We start from the raw sequence: 27,938 nt of genomic DNA on the forward strand, positions 1-27,938 counted from the left end.
GAAAACTCGTAGGAGTAGGTTGGAGAAAAGTTTTATTTCTGGCGTGTCTGCACTGAACCCAACACTTCCTGTGATATAACCTGCTGAACCCAGCAGGAGAGAGCTGAAACCAACTCACTTGTGTTTTGCTGAACCTAGCAAAGTGGGCTGAGCTCGACACTGCCGGCGATACAACCTGCTGAACTCAACAAGAGGGAGCTGAAACCAACTCACTTCTGCTCTGCTCAGTCTGCTAAACCCAACAGAGCGCGCTGAACCAAATGCTGCTGGTGATGGAACCTGCTGAAACCAACAGGAGGGAGCTGAAACCAACTCACTTGTGGTCTGCTGAAACCAACTCACTTGTGGTCTGCTGAACACAACACTGCCGCCGATACAACCTGCTAAAGCTAACTCATTTGTGCTCTGCTGAACTCAACATAGTGCACGGAACTCAACGCAGCCTGTGATACAACCTGCTGAAACTAACAAGAGGGAACTCAACTTTTGTAAGATCAATAACTCTAGTTATTTAATTATTTTGCAAACTTGTCTGAGCTTGATGCTATTTTTCTAATAAAGATCAGAAATAATAATTCTCTTGTGAATAAACGATTTTATAATGCTAATAATATCATATGTCTCTTAAAAAGAAAAACAAACCTGATTTGCCTAAAAATTTGCAGCAGTATTTATATTACATAAGTGAGATTTAGTTAGAGATTAATAGTTATTGTTCGAGCTGACCAATCACATTGTATTGTTGACTGCTGACTTATAAATTCACACATTTGTAACAATAAATGATTCTTGAGTGACAACAAGCCGTTGCAGTGCAGTAATTTAAACACAAACAAAAAGTCCTTAAAATTTTACATATACTACATTGTATGTAGGGAGCAGTACTCTTGAGAAACAGTAATACTTTGATAAAGAAAAAAAACTAGAGAAAACTTCTTATTTTGAGAAAACAAATACACAAAAACAAACATATTCCTTAATTGAAACCGACAGGGCCTGCTTAGACTATTCTGACAAGTAATCACGAACATGAATGAGTTTTCTAACATTCGAACAGCGAAAATATATTTGTTAAATCTATTTGCAATCTGTAGAAAGTAGCAATGTTGTAGTGTTGCGTATGAATTTTGTACAATTCTCCATAGATAGTGTCTGCCATTTTTTAGGTCAACCTCTGCCCCAGAAGTCCCTTCTCTATATATCGGCTCAGTCATTTTTTCTTTCGATCAATCTACCATGCTTTCTTGTGTTAAATGCCCGAAGCGCTTCACCTCGCTGAGAGAAATGCAGCAACATGAGGCGTGAAGAAGCCAAAGTGTCTTTCTTACAAGAGCGTTTTTTCTACCAGGGCGATGCTAAATCAGCACATCGAAAAGGTTCATTGGTGGTCTGTGGCCACGCAGACATCGCCTACAAGGCCAAGGTGCACTAGCAGACAAAAGGAGAGGAAAGCGCCTTTTCCAAGGCTGCAGCAGAGCGGACACAAAACTGGTGTGGCTCTTTCAGGGTAATGGTTGGTGAAGGGATTGGCAGTACCTCTCTCAGGGTAGCCCCCACATCAACAAGAGAAGTTGCCTCTCACAGTTTTGCCAGAAATCCTTGAGATCTTATTGTCCTTCATGAGCTTGACGCCCTTGGCACCGACAGCATACAGATAGGATAACTCTTTGGAATTGTTCCTTCCACCACTCTTTTCATAGAGTTTGTTCTCTTGCTTGATTTTTAAGTTCACTACAAAGTAAAGCATTCTTCATCACCGTTGGTGTAGTGAGAGTGCCACATGTGTAACAGTGTTCTATGATATAGTTGGTTGATGACTGAGCAATACCACTAATCATGTTTTGCTGCCAGCTGAGCAGCCCCTCATTTTCTGTATGGTCCTTGGTGACCAGAAATTGATGTCTTGCCGTGAGCTGCTAATCTTGTGGTCATTTTTTGATCATCTTTTATCTTGTCATAGGCTGATAAAAGTGCTCTATGAATGTCCTCTGTTTGCAGGATACTTGGTCAGCAAACTCAACCTGTTTTTTGTTGCTTTTGGGCTGTTTGCAGGCCTAGTTCATTCCTTGCATTGCTTACACTTTCTCTTAACTTAAGACTTGCTATGAGTGTTACAGCACTGTTCTGTATCATCTCAACATCATATATGTTGCTCATTAAAGGTTGACTTGCAACAAAATTCACATTACCGTTATTTGATATGAAAAGATTCACCATGTCTTACTCTGTTGTGTTGTAGGTGCAAAATATGTGGAAAGGTGATTACAAGCTCTTAAAAGCTCAAAAACGAACAGAAAATCGCAGCCACACCAGACCGCCATAGTTTGGATTCCCTTTCCAAAACGGCTCAAATGTGATGTAGTTGTGAGAGACGGTTTCTGTTTACATTTTCTTGCAAGCTTATTCGTCAAAATATTTTTACAAATATACTTCACGCATTCAATAAAACCATGTCTATTGTTCTTACGCGTCTGTTTTATCGTCATTGTAATGCTGTCATTTTTAGCACTGATATCTTATAACTTGCTGTAAAAAAACGTTAAACTTTTTAAACTTAGCTCGAAGGAGTACATATCATTGTCTGATAATCATGACCAGCCTGTTGGTCACCTGTGATAATCGAAAAGTGCTGGAGAAATTATTTGCGAAGTATTGGGTCACATGATCAGAGAGCGACTTGACGATTAAATAATGCCGAAACAAAACTGTAAAGTAGCAAACATCTATATTTAATACGGGGTCTTCGGTAAAACCCGAAGTGTTTGTCATAAACTAGTACTAAAATAAGTTTTATATTGAGCTTTTTAATGGCCTTTCAATTCACGTGAGAACATACGAGACCAGACGATAACCACATTTCGTGTCAACGTCATCGAAATAAAGAGATTCCAATCTACGGCCGCTTTTCGTTTTTGAGCTTTTAAGAGCTTGTAATCACATTTCCACATATTTGGCACTTGCAACACAATAGGGTAAGACATGGTGAATCTTTTAGTACCAAATAACTGTAATGTGAATTTTGTTGCAAGTCAACCTTTAAAGATGGATCCTATACCGTGTCGGCATATTCTAGGTTTGGTCTGCAAAGGCTGATGTATGCTATGAGATGGTTCTGTTTAGGAGCATCATGTAGTACATACTTGCATACTTGGTCCCTAGCATGCCAAGGACCTTACAGCCTTTTGAATTTTTGTATTGTTTCTCAAATCTGAGGTCAGTCTGTAGGGTGACACCGAAATATTTCATATCTTCCTATTCCAAGGGAGTATTTCTTAGTCTGTAGGTCGGAAATACAGTCCTGTTGCCACGTTCAACTGCATGGCGTTTAGAGTTGTTGAAGGGCATATTCCGCTTGAAAGACCAGTTATGTACAGCCTTTATGTTTGACTGGAAGTTAGCAGCATCTGTAGCAAAGTTTACTCTCTGATATACTAATATGTTGTCATCAGAAAGACTATCACAACAATTAACAACAACTATGTATATGCATAGACTAGAACAACTATTAACCTAACTATGTGTATACATACATAGGTCGCTTATGTATGTACATCAATCGAGTTTCCTTAAAGGTGTTCTATAACATATATACATTAAATAATCATTTGTTTCTATTTGGCTCATTCTTGCCAGCACTTACTCATAAGTGATTGTACTACGATAGTAAATTACGACATGGTTATAAGTCACAGATACTAAATGCATTGTGAAAGGCTCCGCTGCTTTTGGCAACGCATGCAGTATCCGTGTGATAAGTGGTTTCTTGTTCTGCAGACTCAAGTGTTTCTAGCCATTTACAGCTTTACATAACCTTTATGGTAAAATTGTATATAAATAGATATTTGTGTAGTTTTTTGTGTAGCCTAATATAAACATGCTTGTTTTCAAAATGACTGTTAGCCAAACATCTGAGCTGCAGAAAATAACCAGAAAAGGAATGTCTAAATAGCATAGTTGATAATACTTTACTGGCACCTAAAAAATTACAGATTTCTAGCCAAATGATACAGCCAACCTTTTACACTATTGTTTTGCCATAATCGGTGTCCTTCTATAACAAAGCACCATTTGCTAACCAACATGATAATGAAAAAAGTCGAAGATGCATAGGTTGATTGGTGGTGATAGGCAAAAATTTATGGCCTAAAGCTTAAAAAGAATATTGCTAGCGGTAAATGTTGTTATGAATATAAAACCAACTGTTCTATTGCATGAAATTATACATGAATTAATAGTGTGTTTACTCAACCAAACATATCAAACTGAGCAATCAAACCTTATGTGATTTTACTTACGCTTGCTAAATATCAAAAGATCTAGCAAAGTTAAAGTTGCAATCAAACCATGTTGAAAAACAATTGTCTGAATTTTGGACATAAACGTTCCACAGAACAAATTGCAAAGATCCAAAATTTGATCACAAGTAGCCATGACTGCGCTTGAGGTTACCTGAACATGCCTACTGAAGCAACTTATCACCAACTTCTGGAACTAAGCAACTGTATGGTGGCAGGTCTAGTTAAAGGAGTTCTCAGATTTCTATTCAAGCATTGTGTAGACAACTTCCGTTGTCTAATAAAGTATTTCAAAATAGTTCCATGCAGTCCATCTTTCTTTGTTTGAGATTTTTGGGTGAAGCTCAAATTTATTTTGTAAAAATTTGGAGGGTGAACCTTGTGTAAATTTTAATTTCTTGTGATATTGAATTTTGTAATAGATACTTCCTTTAAGTTCCATGACTGCCAAGGTGTATAAGGTGTTACATTTAGCAAAAACATTGTCTAAATTAAGCTGGGCTTGCTTTTGATTATTAACTTATGAAGAAAATCTAGATATCAATGGTGGCTTACTGATATTTTTTGAATTAAACTTGTAAGCGCCTAGATATATGTTGGCATTGTTTGATATGTTTGTATATGTTTTATCCTACATTATATATTACAGCTCCGCATTACTTTGTTGAGCCTTGATATTCTAGTCATATCTAGGTTATCTACAAGTACGGTATCTATAAGTAAGTATCTATAAATAGTGGAACCTCAGGATGAGATTTTAGTTCGATTTGTACTCATCATTTGTTACAACAATTGTATGTCAAATCAGTATTTCCCATATGGATACATGTAATATGAAATAACGTGTTCTAATGCTATGAAACCACTCCAAAACACAGTTAAATTACATATACATATAATATACATGTTTTCAGCCCCCTTAACATCAGCAGCCGATGCCTCTTCATGATAAATAATGAAATGGAAATGAATGTCACCATGGTTAGCTTTGAGCTCATCACTCTCTTTTGAGATTTATCCTTATTCCTGCCTTGACCTTGGTGCATACTTTTACAATAAACAAAAATGTGCCAAAATATGCTCTTGAACACAAATGACTGAAAGTGAATGGAGATAAAGGTGCTACTTATAAAATGACCTCTATTCTATAAGTGTTGCCAATGTTACAGATTGTCTGATTGTTGAGTCAATGAGATGGATGGACCAAAGTTACATAATATTGATAGATGGGTGGAAGAGAACCAGCAGTTCTTTAAACCTCCTGTTTGTAACAAAATGATGTAAGTGTTTGTTAGTTCTCATGCACTATACCTCCACAGAGCAGATGATGTGAGTGTATGTTAGTTCTCATACACTATACCTCCACAGGGCAGATGATATGAGTGTATTTTAGTTCTCATGCACTATACCTCCACAGGGCAGATGATATGAGTGTGTTAGTTCTCATACACTATACCTCCACAGGGCAGATGATGTAAGTGTATTTTAGTTTTCATACACTATACCTCTACAGGGCAGATGATGTAAGTGTATTTTAGTTCTCATGCACTATACCTCCACAGGGCAGATGATGTGAGTGTTTGTTAGTTCTCATGCACTATACCTCCACAGGGCAGATGATGCGGACTTGGATTTGTTGAGCTACAGTGTGATGATGGTTTCAATGAACATTCACATGTTGCGGATTAACATGAGCATTTTGTTAAGAGAAGATTGGGAATTTTACGTGAGGGGTCGTAGCGGCGCACTTCTGTCTCTCTTATCCGACGCTTTCAAAATAAGAATGACTGAAGCATGAAAAATGTTTAAAATGGAATAGCTTGCGTGACTTTTTTGCGCACCATTCCGTCAGTGCCGCTTCCACCTTTTGCAAGAATGGTATATCCGATAATAATTGGTGTGTAGCAAAACTTGCTTGACCTCTGCTGTTTCCATCTTGCAGATGCCAGAAACTTGTGGGTTAAGGAAGCATCAAGCGTCAAGGAAACATATATGGTGATGCAGTGCAGACAGTTCACAATGATTTTAAAGTTTTCTCTTGCAAGGTTTTGCTTAGTCTTTAAGTGTTCTGAAGGCAAAAACTCATTATTCGCTTATAAATGGTTGCTCGTTCTGTTCTCAGGCCAATTCCTTTTTGAAGGTATCTATGAGTTTTTTTTGCCGGACAGTTTGGAGTTGCTTACTACTCACCTGCTTTTATGATTATAAACAAGCGTGTTATTGTCAATGTCAAAAGCTTTGGCCGTTATGCAATGATACAATGCTATACACCCGCTTGTTGCATATATGTTTATACATGTGCCATGTTACCACCTAACAGATCTTTTTTCAGCCACTGAAAATGACTATTTCACAAAGCAAGAGCCACTAAAATATTTTCAGCTCCGTGCGAAGGTCGTTGAGCTAAACTCATTGTAAATGTTGGAGTTGTTTTATATCGTAATTTCCATAGCATCATTCATTGCTTTCAGGCATGAGCAACAGATGAAGTGTTTCTTTGTTGGGGGTCCCAATGTGAGGAAGGACTACCACATTGAGGAAGGACCAGAGGTAGTAGCTTCAGTTGCTTATAGTACCTGCAGGCGTGTCTCACTTTAACTTTCTTAGCCAAGAATTTAGCTATGTAAAAGTTAAGTGACAAATGTGCGTGCAACTGTCTGTGTGCTCACCAGTTTTTGCATTTATTCATGGAGCCATTAGCAATAAAAATACATTGCCCATACCAATCACTTGATTGCAGTTTTGTTTTATTCACAGAAGCATGGTTATCGCAATTTAAAAATGTCATTTTAATTTATATCATGTATAACTATCATTGATAACTATGCTCAGAATTTCTATGAGTAGATCTGTATTAACACACATCTAACATATCCTTTTTCGTTTAACTTGTTTCTAATAGCTTAAAAGAAGAAGTACGGTAGAACAATGTTGAGTGAATTCACTGGTGAATCTGAAGGCATTGAGGGGCGACTGACACTATCGTTGAATGTTAGTGTATTTACAAGTATTAGAAATGCTTGATATTTACCCCAGACACTTAGCAGCGATTAACCGATCAGTGGGTCAGCTCTATAATGAAACATAGCAAAAGAAAGTTGTTTGACTTCCAATACCAAATCAGATGCTCTAAAATCTTTCAATGCCGTTCACAACAAAAGGTTTCAAAAATAAATTTATCAAATATGGATACAAAAAATGTGCAATTTTTACTATAGGTATCATAATATAGATTGATATGTATAAATGCCAAGGTCAAAGGTTACACTGGTGTTTGATGCCTTCAGTGTGTTTTCCATAGCATTTAGTGCGAGATTAACACTAGCACTAGTATTTCTTACTGCCTATTATTTCACCTCCAGTCTGCTTCAGCGTTTACAATTCTCACAAATAGATAGGACAGTAATCTGGTGTCAACCGATGCTGGGCTGTATGAGTAGGTCCATAGGGTTAATACCCTCTATAGCTCATTCATACATTCTCAACTGATACTCGGCTATATGAGTAGGTCCATAGGGCTAATACCCTCTATAGCTCATTCATACATTCTCTACTGATACTGGGCTATATGAGTAGGTCCATAGGGTTAATAACCTCTATAGCTCATTCATACATTCTCAACTGATACTGGGCTATATGAGTAGGTCCATAGGGCTAATACCCTCTATAGCTCATTCATACATTCTCAACTGATACTGGGCTATATGAGTAGGTCCATAGGGCTAATACCCTCTATAGCTCATTCATACATTCTCAACTGATACTGGGCTATATGAGTAGGTCTATAGGGTTAATACCCTCTATAGCTCATTCATACATTCTCAACTGATACTCGGCTATATGAGTAGGTCCATAGGGCTAATAACCTCTATAGCTCATTCATACATTCTCAACTGATACTGGGCTATATGAGTAGGTCCTTAAGGCTAATACCCTCTATAGCTCATTCATACATTCTCAACTGATACTCGGCTATATGAGTAGGTCTATAGGGTTAATACCCTCTATAGCTCATTCATACATTCTCAACTGATACTCGGCTATATGAGTAGGTCCATAGGGCTAATAACCTCTATAGCTCATTCATACATTCTCAACTGATACTGGGCTATATGAGTAGGTCCATGGGGCTAATACCCTCTATAGCTCATTCATACATTCTCAACTGATACTGGGCTATATGAGTAGGTCCATAGGGTTAATACCCTCTATAGCTCATTCATACATTCTCAACTGATACTGGGCTATATAGGTAGGTCTATAGGGCTAATACCCTCTATAGCTCATTCATACATTCTCAACTGATACTCGGCTATATGAGTAGGTCTATAGGGCTAATACCCTCTATAGCTCATTCATACATTCTCAACTGATACTGGGCTATATGAGTAGGTCTATAGGGCTAATACCCTCTATAGCTCATTCATACATTCTCAACTGATACTGGGCTATATGAGTAGGTCCATAGGGCTAATACCCTCTATAGCTCATTCATACATTCTCAACTGATACTGTGCTATATGAGTAGGTCCATAGGGCTAATACCCTCTATAGCTCATTCATACATTCTCAACTGATACTGTGCTATATGAGTAGGTCCATAGGGTTAATACCCTCTATAGCTCATTCATACATTCTCAACTGATACTGGGCTGTATGAGTAGGTCCTTAAGGCTAATACCCTCTATAGCTCATTCATACATTCTCAACTGATACTGTGCTATATGAGTAGGTCCATAGGGTTAATACCCTCTATAGCTCATTCATACATTCTCAACTGATACTCGGCTGTATGAGTAGGTCCATAGGGCTAATACCCTCTATAGCTCATTCATACATTCTCAACTGATACTGGCATATATGAGTAGGTCCATAGGGTTAATACCCTCTATAGCTCATTCATACATTCTCAACTGATACTGGGCTATATGAGTAGGTCCATAGGGTTAATACCCTCTATAGCTCATTCATACATTCTCAACTGATACTGGGCTATATGAGTAGGTCTATAGGGGTAATACCCTCTATAGCTCATTCATACATTCTCAACTGATACTGGGCTATATGAGTAGGTCCATAGGGTTAATACTCTCTATAGCTCATTCATACATTCTCAACTGATACTGGGCTATATGAGTAGGTCCATAGGGTTAATACCCTCTATAGCTCATTCATACATTCTCAACTGATACTGGGCTATATGAGTAGGTCTATAGGGCTAATACCCTCTATAGCTCATTCATACATTCTCAACTGATACTGGGCTATATGAGTAGGTCCATAGGGTTAATACCCTCTATAGCTCATTCATACATTCTCAACTGATACTGGGCTGTATGAGTAGGTCCATAGGGCTAATACCCTCTATAGCTCATTCATACATTCTCAACTGATACTGGGCTATATGAGTAGATCCATAGGGTTAATACCCTCTATAGCTCATTCATACATTCTCAACTGATACTCGGCTGATACAAACTTAAACAAGCCGGTGTTTAGAGCACATGGCCTCAAATTTGTGCTTTAGTTTTTCTACATGCTGGCTGGAGACATGTGCCTCAAAGTGATGGAACAGAACAAGCCCAAGGATGTTGTTATCAAGCAAGGAGAGGTCAGTGGAGGTTATCTTTTTATGTATGACAGTTTGCTGGGAAATATTTGCCAACTGCCATTACTTGATATCAATAGTCCTATTTGTTAGTACCTACAAAGTACTAACATTGTGTATCCTGGCAGGTTTTCATGTACTATCATCCTCTCATAGTATATTAGTTGATATGCTTGATCAGTATCATAGGTATTACTGACAGTGGGCTTTCGCAATGGTAACTCTACTACAAACTTGTAAAAACTCTCTTGTTTGGTAATTACTGTACATTCATACTCGTGAATGTTTGTTTAGATCTGCGGACACAAAACCTGACAGCTTTGCTGCTTACTTATATGCATGAATACTTGATAGTTACTCTAGAAAGTTTTTGCAGGTCTTCATGCTGCCTCCAAGAATTCCACACTCTCCTCAAAGGAAAGCCGGAACCGTCGGACTGGTGATTGAGAGAGAAAGACAGGAAATGGAGACAGATGGCCTTCGGTATACCACCATGTTTAGTTAAAATCTTTTTCACTTTTATGGGTCATACCTATAAACTAGAAATTCCCCTGTCATACAGCCCACCACCAAAGTGATATTGGAAAAAGAAAGGGTACTGATGGTTGAGGAATGCAAAATTAGCAGTCAAATGGCACTGCAGTGCAATAGGATAACTTCAATGGTAGCTGTAATGTACTGGGTGTTATTATGTACAACAAACAGCAATAATGAAAGAAAAAGATTAAAAGTTTGTTTCTTTCCCCCTGCAATAGGAGAAATGCAATATTGGCCAATATTAGAAATAAAATGCACTGATATTATTAGAATAACCAATATTATTAATATAGTAATACAGTAATAATAAAAAACCAATGCACAATTTTGTTTACATTTCAAAATGTCATCGCCTAACAATATCAAGAAGTTGTGATATTTATATAGATTTAAAAAAAATCTATTTAACAAAACTATTTAGATAAAACAATAACTGTAACATATTGCCCAACATCGATCACCATATACTTCGATCTTGTAAATTCGAATGCTTATTCTTATACATGTAATTAAATCTTATAAAATCGAATAATTATTCTTACAATTAAATATTGTAATAATTTCATAAGAATCGTTAGAAAAAATATCATCGTCATTTCCTTTACTTTCGCTGCTTTGGACATCAGTTGGAATACCAAAGTACTCATAAGTGTCCAAAATGTCAGTTACTTTGAAATCAGCAAAAAAGAAACAAACTTTTCAGTTCTTCTACGTTAATTACAGAAACCTTCGGCAATTAGACAATGTGATAGACTGGTGAAATGTGCACGCTCTTTTTCATGAAATGCGCACGACTTAATAGTTCTACTCTCTGTTGCACCGCCTTATTGACGTTTCGTTGGCCAGTCTTAATTTTGATTAAAATAGGCTTGGTAAGTTTTTATTTCAATTTAAGGCCAAATTAATCTGTCTATTTATGTATAATCCGATCAGATGGGTTAGTTTTAAGATTTTGCGGTAACCTTTCAAAGACTTTGTAACATCTTTAAATAGGTTTATACCCTACAGGATGAATTTATTCGCAGAGTTATATTTCGCGAAATTTGCTATTTCATGCATATTCGCGGACTAATTTATTCGCGGCTGAAAACTGTCACTCTCTATGAAGAGTTAACTCTATTACGTCTAGCAATAAAGTTAACCCTACGCATGTGCACATTGCGTGTTTCGTTTTCTATTTAGCTTACAACTATACGTACGGGTTGATCGTGCTAAGCTATAAATCTTTTGCTGCGTTCAGAGGTTTTCACGAATATTCCTAAATTTGGAGGCCTTTGATGAACCAACAATTTGTGGTAAGTAAGGAGTTTTTCACATTTACTAAATTACTTGAATTTTACTTTGGTTCTTCGGTAAAACGCAATATTTATTTTTTCCATCCTACCGCTTCATTATTTGTTTTAGTGTGAGAGAGATTTTTCATCATACACGGAAGCACAATGATTGCAAGGGAGGTAGATGTCATTCTTAGAAGATCACCAATCATTCAGGGAGGTCTTGAAATTGAGGTAGAAGTGACCACAGCTGCTAACGAAGAGAATACATATGTTTTAAAAAAGGAACAAAAACGCCTTTACGAGCACAAATCTTTGGCCAACCGGCAGAACTTTGCAATAGTAAGCCACAAGGAGTGTTCTGATGATAACCTTCTTACCAGTCATGTAGTAGTGAGAGAATCGCCTTTAACATCTACCCAAGACAGTGACAGCGATAGAGCTGCTATTACCAAAATAACTAGTCAGAGAGCACCATTACGCGCTAGTATTCACTTATCAAGAGTACCAGTTTAATTTTATTGCTAGACAACCGCCATATGGACTAAACTGTTTATATTTACTCCATTCATCGTTTGTAAAATTTTATTTGTATTTGAAATATTTTATTTGTACACTCAAGTTTGTAATAAATTACAATATATCTATACATGAAATAAAATATATAATTTAATCATGTTTGCTGCAGCGATATCAAGGAGTTGTTGTCGATGAAGGGGTCTAGGTTGACTGGTTGCTTCTCTGCCAATATTCCTGCCTTGATGAATATTACTGCTTGTTTCTAGTTTTCGTAATCGGAGTAGGTTGTTTCATTCTCAACCTGCAGTAAACACAAAAAAGAAAAAATATTGACAAGTGTTAAGGACGTACAAAAACAATAGCTGAAGTATTTAATGAAAGCGATCAGTTTTTAAACAAAAGAATTAACTAATGCAGGTAATTATGGAAAAACGTATCTGCACTGCAAATCAAATACATACCATAATGTCCAGATCAGAATCATGATCGTCATCAACTTCAGTATTAGAGATTGATGGAGTTGATTTCAATGTGAAAAGACTAGGAGAGATTTTTTGCTATGCTGAAGCCATGCCGAATAACTTGTGAAAACCTTGAATGATTTTGTAAAGTTTAATGCAATGGCAATAAAACTCGAAGCCCAGCGATGATTTTAAAGAAGTTTCGGAACTCGGCTACGTTTAGTACTTGTGCCTAGTGGCTATTTTGCGATGACGCCATTCTGCATATCTTGTGACAATCTTGAATAATTTTGTAAAAAAATGTGATGCATTGGCAATGATGTTAGCTCAAAGCCCAGGCAATGATTTTAAAAATGTTTTGGAACTCAACTACGTTTAGTATTTATATTAAAAACTAGCCTAGCAGCTAGTTTTTAATTTGATGCAGTAGTTATTCTCCCTTGTGATTAAAAATAGAACTAATTATTCCCGGAATTTAATAATTCGCGGAATTGACTGTTCGCGAAATCGCAAATTTTTATAACCAACGAATATTTTCATCCTGTAGGGTATGTGTTTTGTATCATTATTATACTTGAACGACTTTACACAAAATTGGTTAAATTTGTTGAAGAGATTTCGGTACAAGAGTTTGGTCACGGCAGTTAAGGGATAATTTTTCGGGAATCGTGTGCACATATGCATTTATCATAATTCTCCCAAACAATCACATAGCTCGTGTTTGGTCGTGGGATAAACTCTCTTCATCTTCATTTGTTCACAGCTCCTTAGTCCTTGTAATAATTTAGACTCGGCCTATAATAATATGTTCCATGTAAAGCTGCTTGGGTTAAGGTCGTCGCGAGGAGTCGCTTATCAGTATGTAAAAACTTTGTTCTTGTCCTGATCTTAAATTACTTATCGTAGTTGGTGAACAAAGCTTGTATGTCCGAACAGACACATGCATGGACAGTCTCATTTGATATAATCACTTGGGGGTTAAGTAACACCATACGCTGGTTCACACTATATCGCCGTATGTCGTCTTGATGATTATTCGACGATTATGTGCACCGTAAACTAATGGTTTCGTCGAGGCAACGCGGATATTTCGGAAAAAATTGCAACTGTCAAACATTCCGTTAGTTTGCCAAGCGTTCACGACGGTCTGTCACTTCGACAATTGTGATTCGCAATCGCGGACTGCTCGATCTCTATTTATTTGCTTGACATTTGCTAAGGGACTAGTATTTCATCATTTCAAGATTGCCACGAGCTATTCACTGATGTAAATTTGGATGGGTTTGTGATAGTGTGAACATTGCCATCACAGGAGATCACCGAAATATTGTGCGATTCTCGCCGACGTACGGCGGAGATATTGTGAACCAGCCTTGAGACTTTTCAAGGTATATTTGTGATATCTACAAGCATAATGCTTTGTTATATGCACGCCTTTATTTATCTATTTTGTCTGATGGCCCCTTTACAAATAGTTCTTTGTGTTGAACTATTTGTATCACTTGTTGAAGTTTGATCAACTGAAAAATATATGGAAATGTAAATTTTTAGGATATCAGTATTCTGTTAATGTATCTAGAATATCAGTATTCTATATCTCAAAACATTCGCAGCGCTTTTGATTCATTTTTGACTGTCAATTCTAAAACTACTCTTGATTCAAAGATGCTGTTTGATTCCAAAATAAATTAAAAACCTTTTTGTAATGATTATTTCTTTATTAATTAAGTTTTTACATATAATTTAACTTTATAAATTCATCCATACATCCAAGTTGATACACAGATTTATATAAGCACTTGTTTTGGTGTACATGTATATATAATTATCGGCAGGATTTATTGTCAAGTATTTGAGCTGTAGAACCAATTATATAATATTTCAGTACACTCAGTGCTCTTATAAGAATATTTACTGTAATGCATCGATGGTTTTAAACTACAGTGAATATTGGAATTGTGCGTTGAGGCTTTGACTGTATTTACAATTTTGAGCAGATCTAGATGTTTGGTTAATTCAAGTTCTTTTATCTTGACAAACTTGATACAACAAAACCTTCAATCATTTTACTGTCTGTATTACACACACAAGGCGTTTACTTTGTGTATTACACACAAGGCTTTTACTGTATGTATTACACACACAAGGCTTTTACTGTATGTATTACACACACAAGGCTTTTACTGTATGTATTACACACAAGGCTTTTACTGTATGTATTATACACACAAGGCGTTTACTGTGTGCATTACACACACAAGGCGTTTACTGTGTGCATTACACACAAGGCTTTTACTGTATGTATTACACACACAAGGCTTTTACTGTATGTATTACACACACACAAGGCTTTTACTGTATGTATTACACACAAGGCTTTTACTGTATGTATTATACACACAAGGCGTTTACTGTGTGCATTACACACAAGGCTTTTACTGTATGTATTACACACACAAGGCTTTTACTGTATGTATTACACACACAAGGCGTTTACTGTGTGTATTACACTCAAGGCTTTTACTGTATGTATTACACACACAAGGCTTTTACTGTATGTATTACACACAAGGCTTCAAACCTGAATCGTTCCTCAACCTACAAAACCAGACTCAACTCAATCTGGGTGTACATACTCAGAGAACTCAACTCAATCTGGGTGTACATACTCAGAGAACGCAACTCAATCTGGGTGTACATACTCAGAGAACGCAACTCAATCTGGGTGTACATACTCAGAGAACGCAACTCAATCTGGGTGTACATACTCAGAGGACTCAACTCAATCTGGGTGTACATACTCAGAGAACGCAACTCAATCTGGGTGTACATGCTCAGAGAACGCAACTCAATCTGGGTGTACATACTCAGAGAACTCAACTCAATCTGGGTGTACATACTCAGAGGATCTCAATTGACAGGATTCAACAAAGAACCTGTTTTATCTCATTACAAACAAGACCTACATAGCTGGATGAGCTTCTCAACACATTGAAAATACATTTTCGTAAGAAGTAAAACCTTTTATTTGACAATTGATCAATCATAAACTTGTTCAATATTTAGAATGTTAAAACGTTGACATAACATAACCTGAAATGGCTGAAACTGGCGCAATTGATTTAGTTCCTTGTCAATATGCCAGTATTATGTGATTCGATGGCATGCATAGTGAGACTTACTTCTTTGGCATTATGCCAGTATTATGTGATTCGATGGCATGCATAGTGAGACTTAGTTATTTGGTAATATGCCAGTACTATGTGATTTGCTGGCTGTGTAGTGAGACCATAGAGTTATCTCCCCTAGAGTGATAACTACACGAGCGTTTCCGGTGCCAACAAGGAGCGTTTAGGCCACGCCCCTTTTTTGTGCTAGTCAGTCGTAGTGATTGACTAGATCAATAACATCAGCCATGAGAAGGGTTAAACAAGGATCATGAATTTCCAGTTAAGATAGTAATTAATGCTTATATTAAAGAAATGATGATTATAGTTTATTACTCTAATAAATGCTTATTATTTAAAGCAATTCAATACCTACCAGGGATCGCTAAACAAATTATGGAAATGTTTACTTTTTCATATCCATTTCCATCAATGATATACAGCCCCCTACAGCCCCATACAGCAATGATATACAGCCAATGATATACAGCCCCCTGTTATATACTCAGAGAACGCAGCCCCCTGTTATATACAGCCCCCTGTTATATACTCGAATTTATTTTTATATAAAAATAACATAATTTATTGTTTCCATAAACATAAATATTTCCATAATTTTAGGGAAATGGATATGGAAATTTTATTTTAAAAATATGGAAATGTTATTGAAATGGAAATAATATGGAAATGTTATTGAAATGGAAATAATATGGAAATGTTATGGAAATGGAAATAATATAGAATTGAAGTAGGGAAATGTTATAGAAATGGAAACGAATTATGGAAATGATATAGAAATACTATGGAAAAGTAGAAGGGGAATGTTATGGAAATGGAAATAATATGGAAATGAATTATGGAAATGGAATTGATATGGAAATGAATTCTGAAAATTTTATGGAAATGGAAATAATATGAAAATCAATTATGGAAATATTATGGAAATGGAAATAATATAGAAATGAAGTAAGGAAATGTTATGGAAATGGAATTAATATGGAAATAAATTATGGAAATAGAAATTGTGAGTTACACGTAATCCCTGATACCTACATGACTTGCAAAGGCACTGAATAGATAGTGATAAGTAAGTGAGTTAATGCAATCAGTTACTCATAGATAAGACAGATAGTCATACTGGGGTTGTATTACATTAGTGTGATGGGAAGCTAATCGACTGCCATCAACTATGAGCTGTACTGCCCGAGTAATAAAAGTCTTTGGACAGAAAATTTATTTTTATATAACAATTACCATTCTAACTTTTAAACTTCATATAATGAGAAAATATTTTTAAGCAGTTCAAATGAATTGAGAGGAAAAAGAAAACAACTGTAAAGGTTTTCAAGCTTTTTTAAAAAACTACATTTAAATTTCATATCATGAAAGAAGTGTTTTGTTGAAATAAATTAGGAAAAAAAAACTGTAAATTTGTTAAAATGTAAAATAATTAGCAAGTAATGGCTAAATATAATCTGTTTAGCTATGATTACAATGAAAAATTATTTAATAAATACATGTAAGGTAATGAAGGAATCTATTTTATTTTTATATAATTATAATTTAGTATAATTAAGTACGTTATCATTTATTTTTACTTAACATACCTATAACAACATTTGCCACTTTAACTTTCAAACTACATATTATGAGAAGTGTTTTGTGTAATTGAAATAAATGAAGAGAAGAGAGAAAATAAAAACAACTGTAAATGTTTTCAAGCTTTTTCAAACAACTACAACTTGTAAATTTCATATCATGAAATAAGTTTTTTGTTCAAATGAATTAGGAAGAAAAATGAAACTGTAAATGTGTTTAAATGTAAATGTGAAATAATTAGCAAGTGATGGCTAAATATAATCTGTTTAGCTATGATTACAATAAAAAATTATTTAATAAATAAAGTAATAAAAAAAGTCTATTTTATTTTTAAATAATTATAATTTAGTATAATTAAGTATAATTTATTTTTATCAAACGTATAACAACATTTGCCATAACTTTCAAACTTTTTGCTTGCTTACATCAAGCAAAGATGTCCACTAACTAATCTTTGCTTCAAGTTAGTCTATGTATTTGATTGATATGTATTGAAAACTAATATTACATGCAAGGGCTGTTTGTGCACTGTGGGTCAATGGATCACTCTATCACCATACAATGTCAATACTTTCAGTTGATGGCAGTCGATTAGCTTCCCATCACACTAATGTAGTACAACCCCAGTATGACTATCTATCTTATCTATGAGTAACCAATGATATACAGCCCCCATGTGTGGGGGCTGTATATCATTGGAGTAACTGATTAAATTAACTCACTTAATGAACACTATCTATTCAGTGCCTTTGCAAGGCATGTAGGTATTGAATTGCTTTAAATAATAAGCATATATTAGAGTAATAAACTATAATCATCATTTCTTTAATATGAGCAATAATTACTATCTTAACTGTGGAAATTCATGATCATTCTCATGGCTGATGTTATCGTTCTGTCAATCACTACGATTAACTAGCACAAAAAAGGGGCGTGGCCTAAACGCTCCTTGTTGGCACCGGAAACGCTCGTGTTGTTGAATGCACAGTTATCACTCTAGGGAGGAGATTACTCTATGAGTGAGACTTAGTTCTTTGGCGATATGCCAGTACTATGTGATTTGATGGCATGCATAGTGAGACTTAGTTCTTTGGCAATATGCCAGTACTATGTGATTTGATGGCAGCGTAGTGAGACTTAATTATTTGGTAATATGCCAGTATTATGTGATTCGATGGCATGCATAGTGAGACTTTGTTATTTGGCAATATGCCAGTACTATGTGATGTGATGGCAGCGTAGTGAGACTTCGTTATTTGGCAATATGCCAGTACTATGTGATGTGATGGCAGCGTAGTGAGACTTAATTATTTGGTAAAAGGCCAGTACTATGTGATTTGATGGCATGCATAGTGTGCCAAACAATTTGAGGAGCAATTTGAAGGAATTCGAGTCATTGACATTCTGATCAGTGCTGTTGAGGTAAATCTTTGATATTAAATATTCTAGGTATTTTGTGGAGAAAAATGGAAAGGTCACTTCTGAGATACTATATGAGAAATGGTTTCACTGTGAGAACCTTGGGCCACAGTTGGCATCGGCCATCAACGAGTATGTATGTTCATTTCCCTGCTTTTATAGCTAGGCTCTGTATGTTTGTGACCTATTTTTGACCTATTTGTGACCTGTTTCTATTGCTTGAATGAGCTTTGCTATAAGCTTGCACAATGTTTACCCCATTCACTTCAACAGCTGACGTTGACAGGTGCAAGGTGCAACCTTTTTAAACTTCAAAAATAATATATATAATGGACCGGCAGCCTTTAAATGTTTGTTTTTCTCTCTGCTATGTAGCGTATCTTAGCTGTTATACATATAGAACATAACAATAGCAAAATGCATAAGCTTATTTGCTGTATGCGCCGGTAGTCAGACCGTTGTGTATACCACTTGCTATTTGGTGACTGGCTGAAATTTATTGTTCCAGATATTTCCAGACAGAGCAGAGTGAAACTGGAGTACCGATTGCAGGTGTGTGAACATATATACATGTATGTACATGTATGTGTTATAAATGATTGAGGTAGAAGTGTTTGACCCCTGCAAAAGGTCATCATGATTGTAGTCAGAGCATACAGTGTAAATGTACATAGTCAAGGTTTGATGTTTAAAAAACACAATTTCTTTTTACTAATATCTCCTGATATCTACAATTGCGAGCTTTGCCCCAAAACTTATCCTAAAATTACAGTGTTTGCAGACTACATTCGTGTGTCAAGCAAGGCCGTATGCACATCATCAATATCCATACATCATATGCAGGTACTATCAAGGCCTATGATGAAGCTCCGGTGAAGATAGACCTGGATACGGCGGTTATGACACCTTTTTCTCTTAATCAGTGGTTGGAGGAGCACAAGGAGGCTATTGAATCACAGGGTAGCCTCGACCTGTTCAGACACCTACCTCGAGGAACAGAGGTATATCATTGCTAAGTGCCATGAGAGAGCAACACTTTCATTATCGTAGAAATTTCAAGCAGGGCTTTTTACAGTAGCGTTGTAAGTCTTTAGTCACCACTAAGGGTTTTGTTGCCAAACAACAATCAACTTGTATCTACATGTACATACATGTATCTACATGTACATACATGTATGTATGTACATGTACATACATACATGTATGTACATGTACATACATGTATGTATGTACATGTACATACATACATGTATGTACATGTACATCCGTAATATCTAAGCTCTATGCTGTGGCTGTGTTTTAATTCACTTTTAAATTCTAGTTGCTGAGCCATGTTTTTGGTCATTCTAAGTGTCAAGATGGTGTCATTTCTCTCATCTACCTGAATCAATATCAATCAGTATCAATAAAACATTGTTATTATTATTGCTGACTGAGACTGGACAATAAGATTTGTAAGGTAGTTGCGTAATGCTTCCCCTGAAACAAATTATGAAATATTGCATTTGCGCGTACAAATCAAACAGGGAACATGTTACAGTCTTATACAAGAGCTAGTTTACAACGCTATTTATTGTAGCTACATGTACAAATCTGATGATAGGGTTCCAAACTATGTGGTGGGGCTGCCCCTAATTCATGGTGGGGCTGCCCCTAATTCATGGTGTGACTGCACCTAATTCATGGTGTAGTCTCATCAAAAATATTCTCCTTTGTGTTTTGTTCAATATACTCCCTAAAGATCAATTTGAAACATCCATTTGTTGCTGTTGCCTATTGCTGGATCTGTTGCCTATTGCTGGATCTGTTGCCTATTGCTGGATCTGTTGCCTATTGCTGGATCTGTTGCCTATTGCTGGATCTGTTGCCTATTGCTGGATCTGTCGCCTATTGCTGGATCTGTCGCCTATTGCTGGATCTGTCGCCTATTACTGGATCTGTTGCCTATTGCTAGATCTGTCGCCTATTGCTGGATCTGTCACCTATTACTGGATCTGCTGCCTATTGCTGGATCTGTCGCCTATTGCTAGATCTGTCGCCTATTGCTGGATCTATTGCCTGTTGCTGGATCTGTTGCCTATTGCTGGATCTGTCACCTATTACTGGATCTGTTGCCTATTGCTGGATCTGTCGCCTATTACTGGATCTGTCGCCTATTACTGGATCTGTCGCCTATTGCTGGATCTGTCGCCTATTGCTGGATCTGTCGCCTATTACTGGATCTGTCGCCTATTACTGGATCTGTTGCCTATTGCTGGATCTGTTGCCTATTGCTGGATCTGTCGCTTATTGCTGGATCTGTCGCCTATTACTGGATCTGTTGCCTATTGGTGGATCTGTTGCCTATTGCTGGATCTGTCGCTTATTGCTGGATCTGTCGCCTATTACTGGATCTGTCGCCTATTGCTGGATCTGTTGCCTATTGGTGGATCTGTTGCCTATTGCTGGATCTGTCGCCTATTACTGGATCTGTCGCCTATTGCTGGATCTGTTGCCTATTGCTGGATCTGTTGCCTATTACTGGATCTGTTGCCTATTACTGGATCTGTTGCCTATTGCTAGATCTGTTGCCTATTGCTGGATCTGTTGCCTATTACTGGATCTGTCGCCTATTGCTGGATCTGTCGCCTATTACTGGATCTGTTGCCTATTGCTGGATCTGTCGCCTATTGCTGGATCTGTTGCCTATTGCTGGATCTGTCGCCTATTACTGGATCTGTCGCCTATTGCTGGATCTGTTGCCTATTGGTGGATCTGTTGCCTATTGCTGGATCTGTCGCCTATTACTGGATCTGTCGCCTATTGCTGGATCTGTTGCCTATTGCTGGATCTGTTGCCTATTACTGGATCTGTTGCCTATTACTGGATCTGTTGCCTATTGCTAGATCTGTTGCCTATTGCTGGATCTGTTGCCTATTACTGGATCTGTTGCCTATTGCTGGATCTGTCGCCTATTACTGGATCTGTCGCCTATTGCTGGATCTGTTGCCTATTGCTGGATCTGTTGCCTATTGCTGGATCTGTTGCCTATTGCTGGATCTGTTGCCTATTGCTGGATCTGTTGCCTATTGCTAGATCTGTCGCCTATTACTGGATCTGTCGCTTATTGCTGGATCTGTCGCCTATTGCTGGATCTGTTGCCTATTGCTGGATCTGTTGCCTATTGCTGGATCTGTTGCCTATTGCTGGATCTGTTGCCTATTGCTGGATCTGTCGCCTATTGCTGGATCTGTTGCCTATTACTGGATCTGTTGCCTATTACTAGATCTGTCGCCTATTACTGGATCTGTTGCCTATTGCTGGATCTGTTGCCTATTGCTGGATCTGTCGCCCGTTGCTGGATCTGTCGCCTATTGCTAGATCTGTTGCCTATTGCTGGATCTGTCGCCTATTGCTAGATCTGTTGCCTATTACTGGATCTGTTGCCTATTGCTGGATCTGTTGCCTATTGCTGGATCTGTTGCCTATTGCTGGATCTGTTGCCTATTGCTGGATCTGTCGCCTATTGCTGGATCTGTCGCCTATTGCTGGATCTGTCGCCTATTGCTGGATCTGTCGCCTATTACTGGATCTGTCGCCTATTGCTGGATCTGTCGCTTATTACTGGATCTGTTGCCTATTGCTGGATCTGTTGCCTATTGCTAGATCTGTCGCCTATTGCTGGATCTGTTGCCTATTGCTGGATCTGTCGCCTATTGCTGGATCTGTCGCCTATTGCTGGATCTGTCGCCTATTGCTGGATCTGTTGCCTATTGTTGGATCTGTTGCCTATTGCTGGATCTGTCGCCTATTACTGGATCTGTTGCCTATTGCTGGATCTGTCGCCTATTACTGGATCTGTTACCTGTTGCTGGATCTGTTGCCTATTGCTGGATCTGTCGCCTATTGCTGGATCTGTCGCCTATTACTGGATCTGTTGCCTATTGCTGGATCTGTCGCCTATTACTGGATCTGTTGCCTATTGCTGGATCTGTCGCCTATTACTGGATCTGCTGCCTATTGCTGGATCTGTTGCCTGTTGCTGGATCTGTTGCCTATTGCTGGATCTGTTGCCTATTGTTGGATCTGTTGCCTATTGCTGGATCTGTCGCCTATTACTGGATCTGTCGCCTATTACTGGATCTGTCGCCTATTGCTGGATCTGTCGCCCGTTGCTGGATCTGTCGCCTATTGCTAGATCTGCTGCCTATTGCTGGATCGTGTTTGAAATTCATCTAATTGGAAAAGTCGGCAGTTTTTTAAATTTGTGAATATTCCGAAATTCAATCAATTAAATATGGAAAGATTAAACAATACGTATTGGACAACAATATCAACATGAGTCACTTTTATGTCTATTACCATGCAAATCTGTTAATATATTATCTAAAGTTTAACTTTGCATGTAAAGTAATATCCTAGACGCGACGGTTGAAGTCTGTTGCGCCATTGCAGTTTCAAAAAGGAGACTGATGAAAAGACAGGTGAAAGTTGACAATAAGAATATAAAAATATTTTAGCAAAATTAGTTAAAATTCAGCCCAATCTAATCTAGAGTAAGTTAAGTTGTACACAATCTCAACCATTGTCTGTTATTGTCAAGAGTTATTGTTTGTTTTGAAGCCGTGCAAAGAATTAAAAATGAATTACAGTGTATTATGGGAATATTTGCTTCAGCAATGACAGCTGGAATGTATTCATATACTTATATGCATATATACTGTAAGCGTATATATATACCGTATGCGTATATATATACCGTATGCGTATATATATATACCGTATGCGTATATCTATACCGTATGCGTTTATCTATACCGTATGCGTATATCTATACCGTATGCGTATATCTATACCGTATGCGTATATCTATACCGTATATCTATACCGTAGGCGTATATCTATACCGTAGGCGTATATCTATACCGTAGGCGTATATCTATACCGTAGGCGTATATCTATACCGTAGGCGTATTTCTATACCGTAGGCGTATATCTATACCGTAAGCGTATATCTATACCGTATGCGTATATCTATACCGTAAGCGTATATCTATACCGTATGCGTATATCTACATATATATATCTATCTCTATATATATATCTATAACTATCTATATCTCTGTATATATACAATGTATATCTATATATATCTGTATATATATATTTATCTATATATATAGATATATATATCTATATATATATATATATATATATAGATATATATATATATATATATATATATATATATACTCATGCTCATATACTCATATATAGCATATATATATATATATACTCATGCTACAAACAGTACTGTTTTGGCTATTAGAGCTTCATTAGTGCAGCTCAGAGCTGGCAAGGGAGACAAATCCCATTGCCAATGAGAGTATGCAAAATACAGTCAAACATGGATAACTCGTCCACGGATAGCTCGAACACATGGTTAATTCGAACATTTCCTTTTGATAAATTGCTATAAATAACTCGAACTCAACACTGTTAATTCGAACTGTTTCTTTGCCCAACGGCTACCGAAACGGTTGTTATCGCTTTAGAAAATCACTTTATTCAAAGCCATAGAGGTAAACTTCATCTTTTCGTAATTCATAAGCGTCGTTATTACCACCATCGGCAAAATATTTTTGTCAACGACTTTTCTAAAAGTTTGGTGAAATTTGATTTATACTGCGATACGATGAATAGCACGGGCTAGCCGGGTCACGCTCGCAAGGATTTTCGCCACGCACATATAAAACAAAAGTCGCATGTTGTTTTGTATGTGCGTGGCGAAAATCCTTGAGTGCGTGACCCGGCTAGCCCGTGATGAATAGTTTTCCGACGTTGATTCCGTGTTGAATCAACGTCGGAATGTTGAATGTTTAAAACGTCTTAAAAAATGTTGTAATTAAACGTATACGTTGTCTGAGCTACAAAAAACTACTCATCGTTTGACCTAAACACAGAATACGTGTGTACATTCAATAAGTATCTATTAAAAAAGCGTGAGTGATATAGAATGTACCGTAAAACCTCGTAAAACTTCTAATTGAACTGCCTCGGAGTGTTGCTCTTAACGAATCCCAGGTAAAGTAAGGTAATCTGCATAAACTTCAAGAAAAAACGGCAAAATTGATCGTGGGTAAAACCCCAAAAGAAAAAAATGTCTTTTTTTTTGAGCATTTCAACAACGATCAAGTTTTGCCAATGTCAATCTGAAAAAAGTCCTGGCAATAACATCACCTCAAACAACAAACCAATCTCAAGTGATAGAAAGATCTCTATACTTTTTCATGAAAACGTTTTAAACTTTATATTAGAAGCATTTAATTTGAAACAAGCCATTTGTGCTTTTGATTTATATTATAGTTTGTATATGTACATGTATCTACTAATAAATAAGTAAATATATGGACTTGTGACAGTGCTCTGATAACTTGAACGCTCTGATAATTCGAACACTTTTGCTCGGTCCCTTGAAGTTCGAGTTATCCATGTTTGACTGTATATATGTACCGTATATATATATATATATATACATGTATATACTGTGTTGTATGTATCATGCAACATAATTTGAAAGTGTAACCATGTATTATACTACTAATCTATTTTATAATAATCTACTATATAATTTGCAATATGTAATCATCTTCTATTTAATGTGCAATGTGCGCCTATCTACTCCATGTCATATACAGGTAATTGTCTCTTGGTAGGTGAAGATCTATGGTCCAGGTACCTTCTGTGCTGTATTTCACAACTCTGAAGTCATATTCTGGGTATTGGTAAGTCTCCACACGAAAATTCATTTTTGGGTTCTGTTTGTAGGGTTTTCCTTACATAGTAGTCTGGTCACACACATTATTTACATCATGTGAGCAAACATTTAGCAGTAATAACTAAATATTTTTTATGCCATTGTTAGAAATGAAATTCTCAGATCTGCCTGAGCTAAGTTCATCTCATCGAGTGTGCAATGAATTGAGCTGGTTTAAAAGTGCAATTGCAGGTATACAATCTCTAGACAAAATTGCAGCTTTAATCAGCATTCAATTTTCTGCTTTAATCAAGTGTTATGTTATCATTCGCTTCGTTAATTTTGTTATTGACCAATAGGAGTTCAGCAAACAATCATGGATATCATGGATACGGTTGTGTGATGAAACGATTAAAAAGTCTACCATATTTCAAGGAAATATTCCCTGATTCTAAATACAAGAGCTGACACAGATCCCGACCTTTTGTGCTCTGTGGTTGATGGTTTATTGTATTAGTCAAATATAACATTAAATAGCATGTTTATTTAGTAGCATTCAAAAGAAATATATTTAAATTTATAAGCACTACACTGCATTACTAACGAGTGGAAGGTTGGAATAACTTTAATCATTGTAAATAGGAAGTGCAACACATTACATGTATTATATATATATTATATTATTAACATCCTAAAGCAAAAAGACCTTTTAATGTTTTGATTAATTACACTGCCCAAGTATAAATAAAAATAATTTGACAAAATCAAAATTTTTTGGGTACTTTCATCAGATAGATAAAAGTTCAGTTTATTATACTTGGTGGTGTGGTAGTCCGAGGTCCTATTACTACAATAAGATCAATAGTGCATTTGTAGGAAGTACCATGATATAATCAGCTGATACTTATCTAAATACTGGACCTCTATATTGGTGCTGATACTATTATTGATGCCAGGATCAGGGCATCTATAATTTAAAACCAACCATGTGTTCTTGCTATTGTCTGCTTTAGTTTAGCATAAATGAATTTCTGGGATTATCACATGGGTATCGCGGAACTTTTACTTGCAAATTTTTTGTAGGTGATTTGAGATTGTAAAACCACTGAAATTTTATCATATATCCTTAAATATCCTTTACTGTGAAATATTTTTTCCAAAACTCTTTCTGCAAACAACTAAAATAGTGGTTGGTATAGTTTAGGATGCATGGGTATTTTGTTTTTGATGTTGGAATCTGTAGACATCAGTGCTACCTTGAGGATCTGTAGACATCAGTGCTACCTTGAGGATCTGTAGACATCAGTGCTACCTGGAGGTTCAACTTTAAGCTGTTCATTTTTTATGTAGAGCGGAGGCTGTACAGTCAGTATTGATGAGAGGGAGCAGAAACTTGGAGAGAAAGATACTCTCTGGTTGCCAGTAAACATGAGGTAACTAACAGCGTCTTTATGACTCAATCTGGTGCGTCTTTTCTAAGTTTTTCAGCCAATTCATATTTGAATGCATTGATTTCCATTTCCATGATTTTCCAACTCACCTCTTATCAATAGAGCGTGCAGGACCAATAGCCAGCTTTTATGTTATTGTCCATCTGTTCTGGCATTTCACTAGCTATCATATGACTCTTTTTATGACTCTTTTCTTCTCAACCAATCATAAGTTTTATCCTTGCATTTTTTACCTGCTTGCTGATAAGCAAAACCAGAAACTAGTTTTAGACATATCTTTAGTCACTCGATATATTTGTCACCTGACTATGATGTCATAGCAATCTCTTGCCACTTGAACATATTTTCTTACAGATTTACTCTGAATGTTAGCTCAGAATCCAGAGTCTTCATGTTGAGCATGGCGCCTCCTTCTGCCTCTTCTTAGGCTAGTTTTTCGGAGCTGCTATGGTTGTGGGTATACAAGCTTTTCATACGATAGCACACTTTAAACTATTGAATGATTGTTCCAATTTTTAAAGATAACGAAACAGCATGTTAGACTGACATTAAATTAGTCTGATTTAATTACTCTGCCCTTTATTTCTGTACTTTTAATATTTGTTATTAATTTTGTGAGCTTTCCGTAACATTGTAACTCTTGCATTTACTAGCTAAATCAAGGAGTATACTTTGTTAACTTTGACAGTTTATTTAATGACGCCTGGAAAAGCTGGGAGATATAGCATAATTTTGATAATACTTTATATGATATGCATACACTTCAACTTAGATATAAAGCTTTACAGATATGCATGCAGTAAGATATGATGAATGTCTCCTCCATGGTCAAATATCATAACTAGCTCATAAGCCAAATAACATACCTAGTT

General features: G+C 36.6%; 1 protein-coding gene across 1 annotated transcript; it reads left to right on the plus strand.

The window, feature by feature from the left end:
* The first annotated feature begins 5,462 nt into the window (after positions 1-5,462).
* Positions 5,463-27,934, plus strand: LOC137401185 (3-hydroxyanthranilate 3,4-dioxygenase-like). Its single transcript, XM_068087569.1, has 10 exons — positions 5,463-5,575; positions 6,767-6,845; positions 9,823-9,906; positions 10,280-10,386; positions 18,910-19,011; positions 19,388-19,431; positions 19,723-19,880; positions 25,575-25,643; positions 26,966-27,048; positions 27,421-27,934. Exons 1-10 carry the CDS (start codon positions 5,490-5,492, stop codon positions 27,491-27,493), a joined length of 885 nt encoding a protein of 294 aa, XP_067943670.1. The 5' UTR covers positions 5,463-5,489; the 3' UTR covers positions 27,494-27,934.
* The last annotated feature ends 4 nt before the right edge of the window (positions 27,935-27,938 follow it).

This window comes from Watersipora subatra, chromosome 7 (assembly GCF_963576615.1).
Source record: "Watersipora subatra chromosome 7, tzWatSuba1.1, whole genome shotgun sequence".
NCBI lineage: Eukaryota > Metazoa > Bryozoa > Gymnolaemata > Cheilostomatida > Watersiporidae > Watersipora > Watersipora subatra.

What these genes read in the sequence shown, in the direction of transcription:
- LOC137401185 (XM_068087569.1), top strand. Translation starts at nt 5,490, where the DNA reads ATGGATGGACCAAAGTTACATAATATTGATAGATGGGTGGAAGAGAAC. An exon ending in ATGGAGACAGATGGCCTTCG is followed by an intron (nt 10,387 to 18,909) that starts GTATACCACCAT and finishes TAAATATTCTAG; the next exon opens with GTATTTTGTGGAGAAAAATG. An exon ending in TTGGCATCGGCCATCAACGA is followed by an intron (nt 19,012 to 19,387) that starts GTATGTATGTTC and finishes TTATTGTTCCAG; the next exon opens with ATATTTCCAGACAGAGCAGA.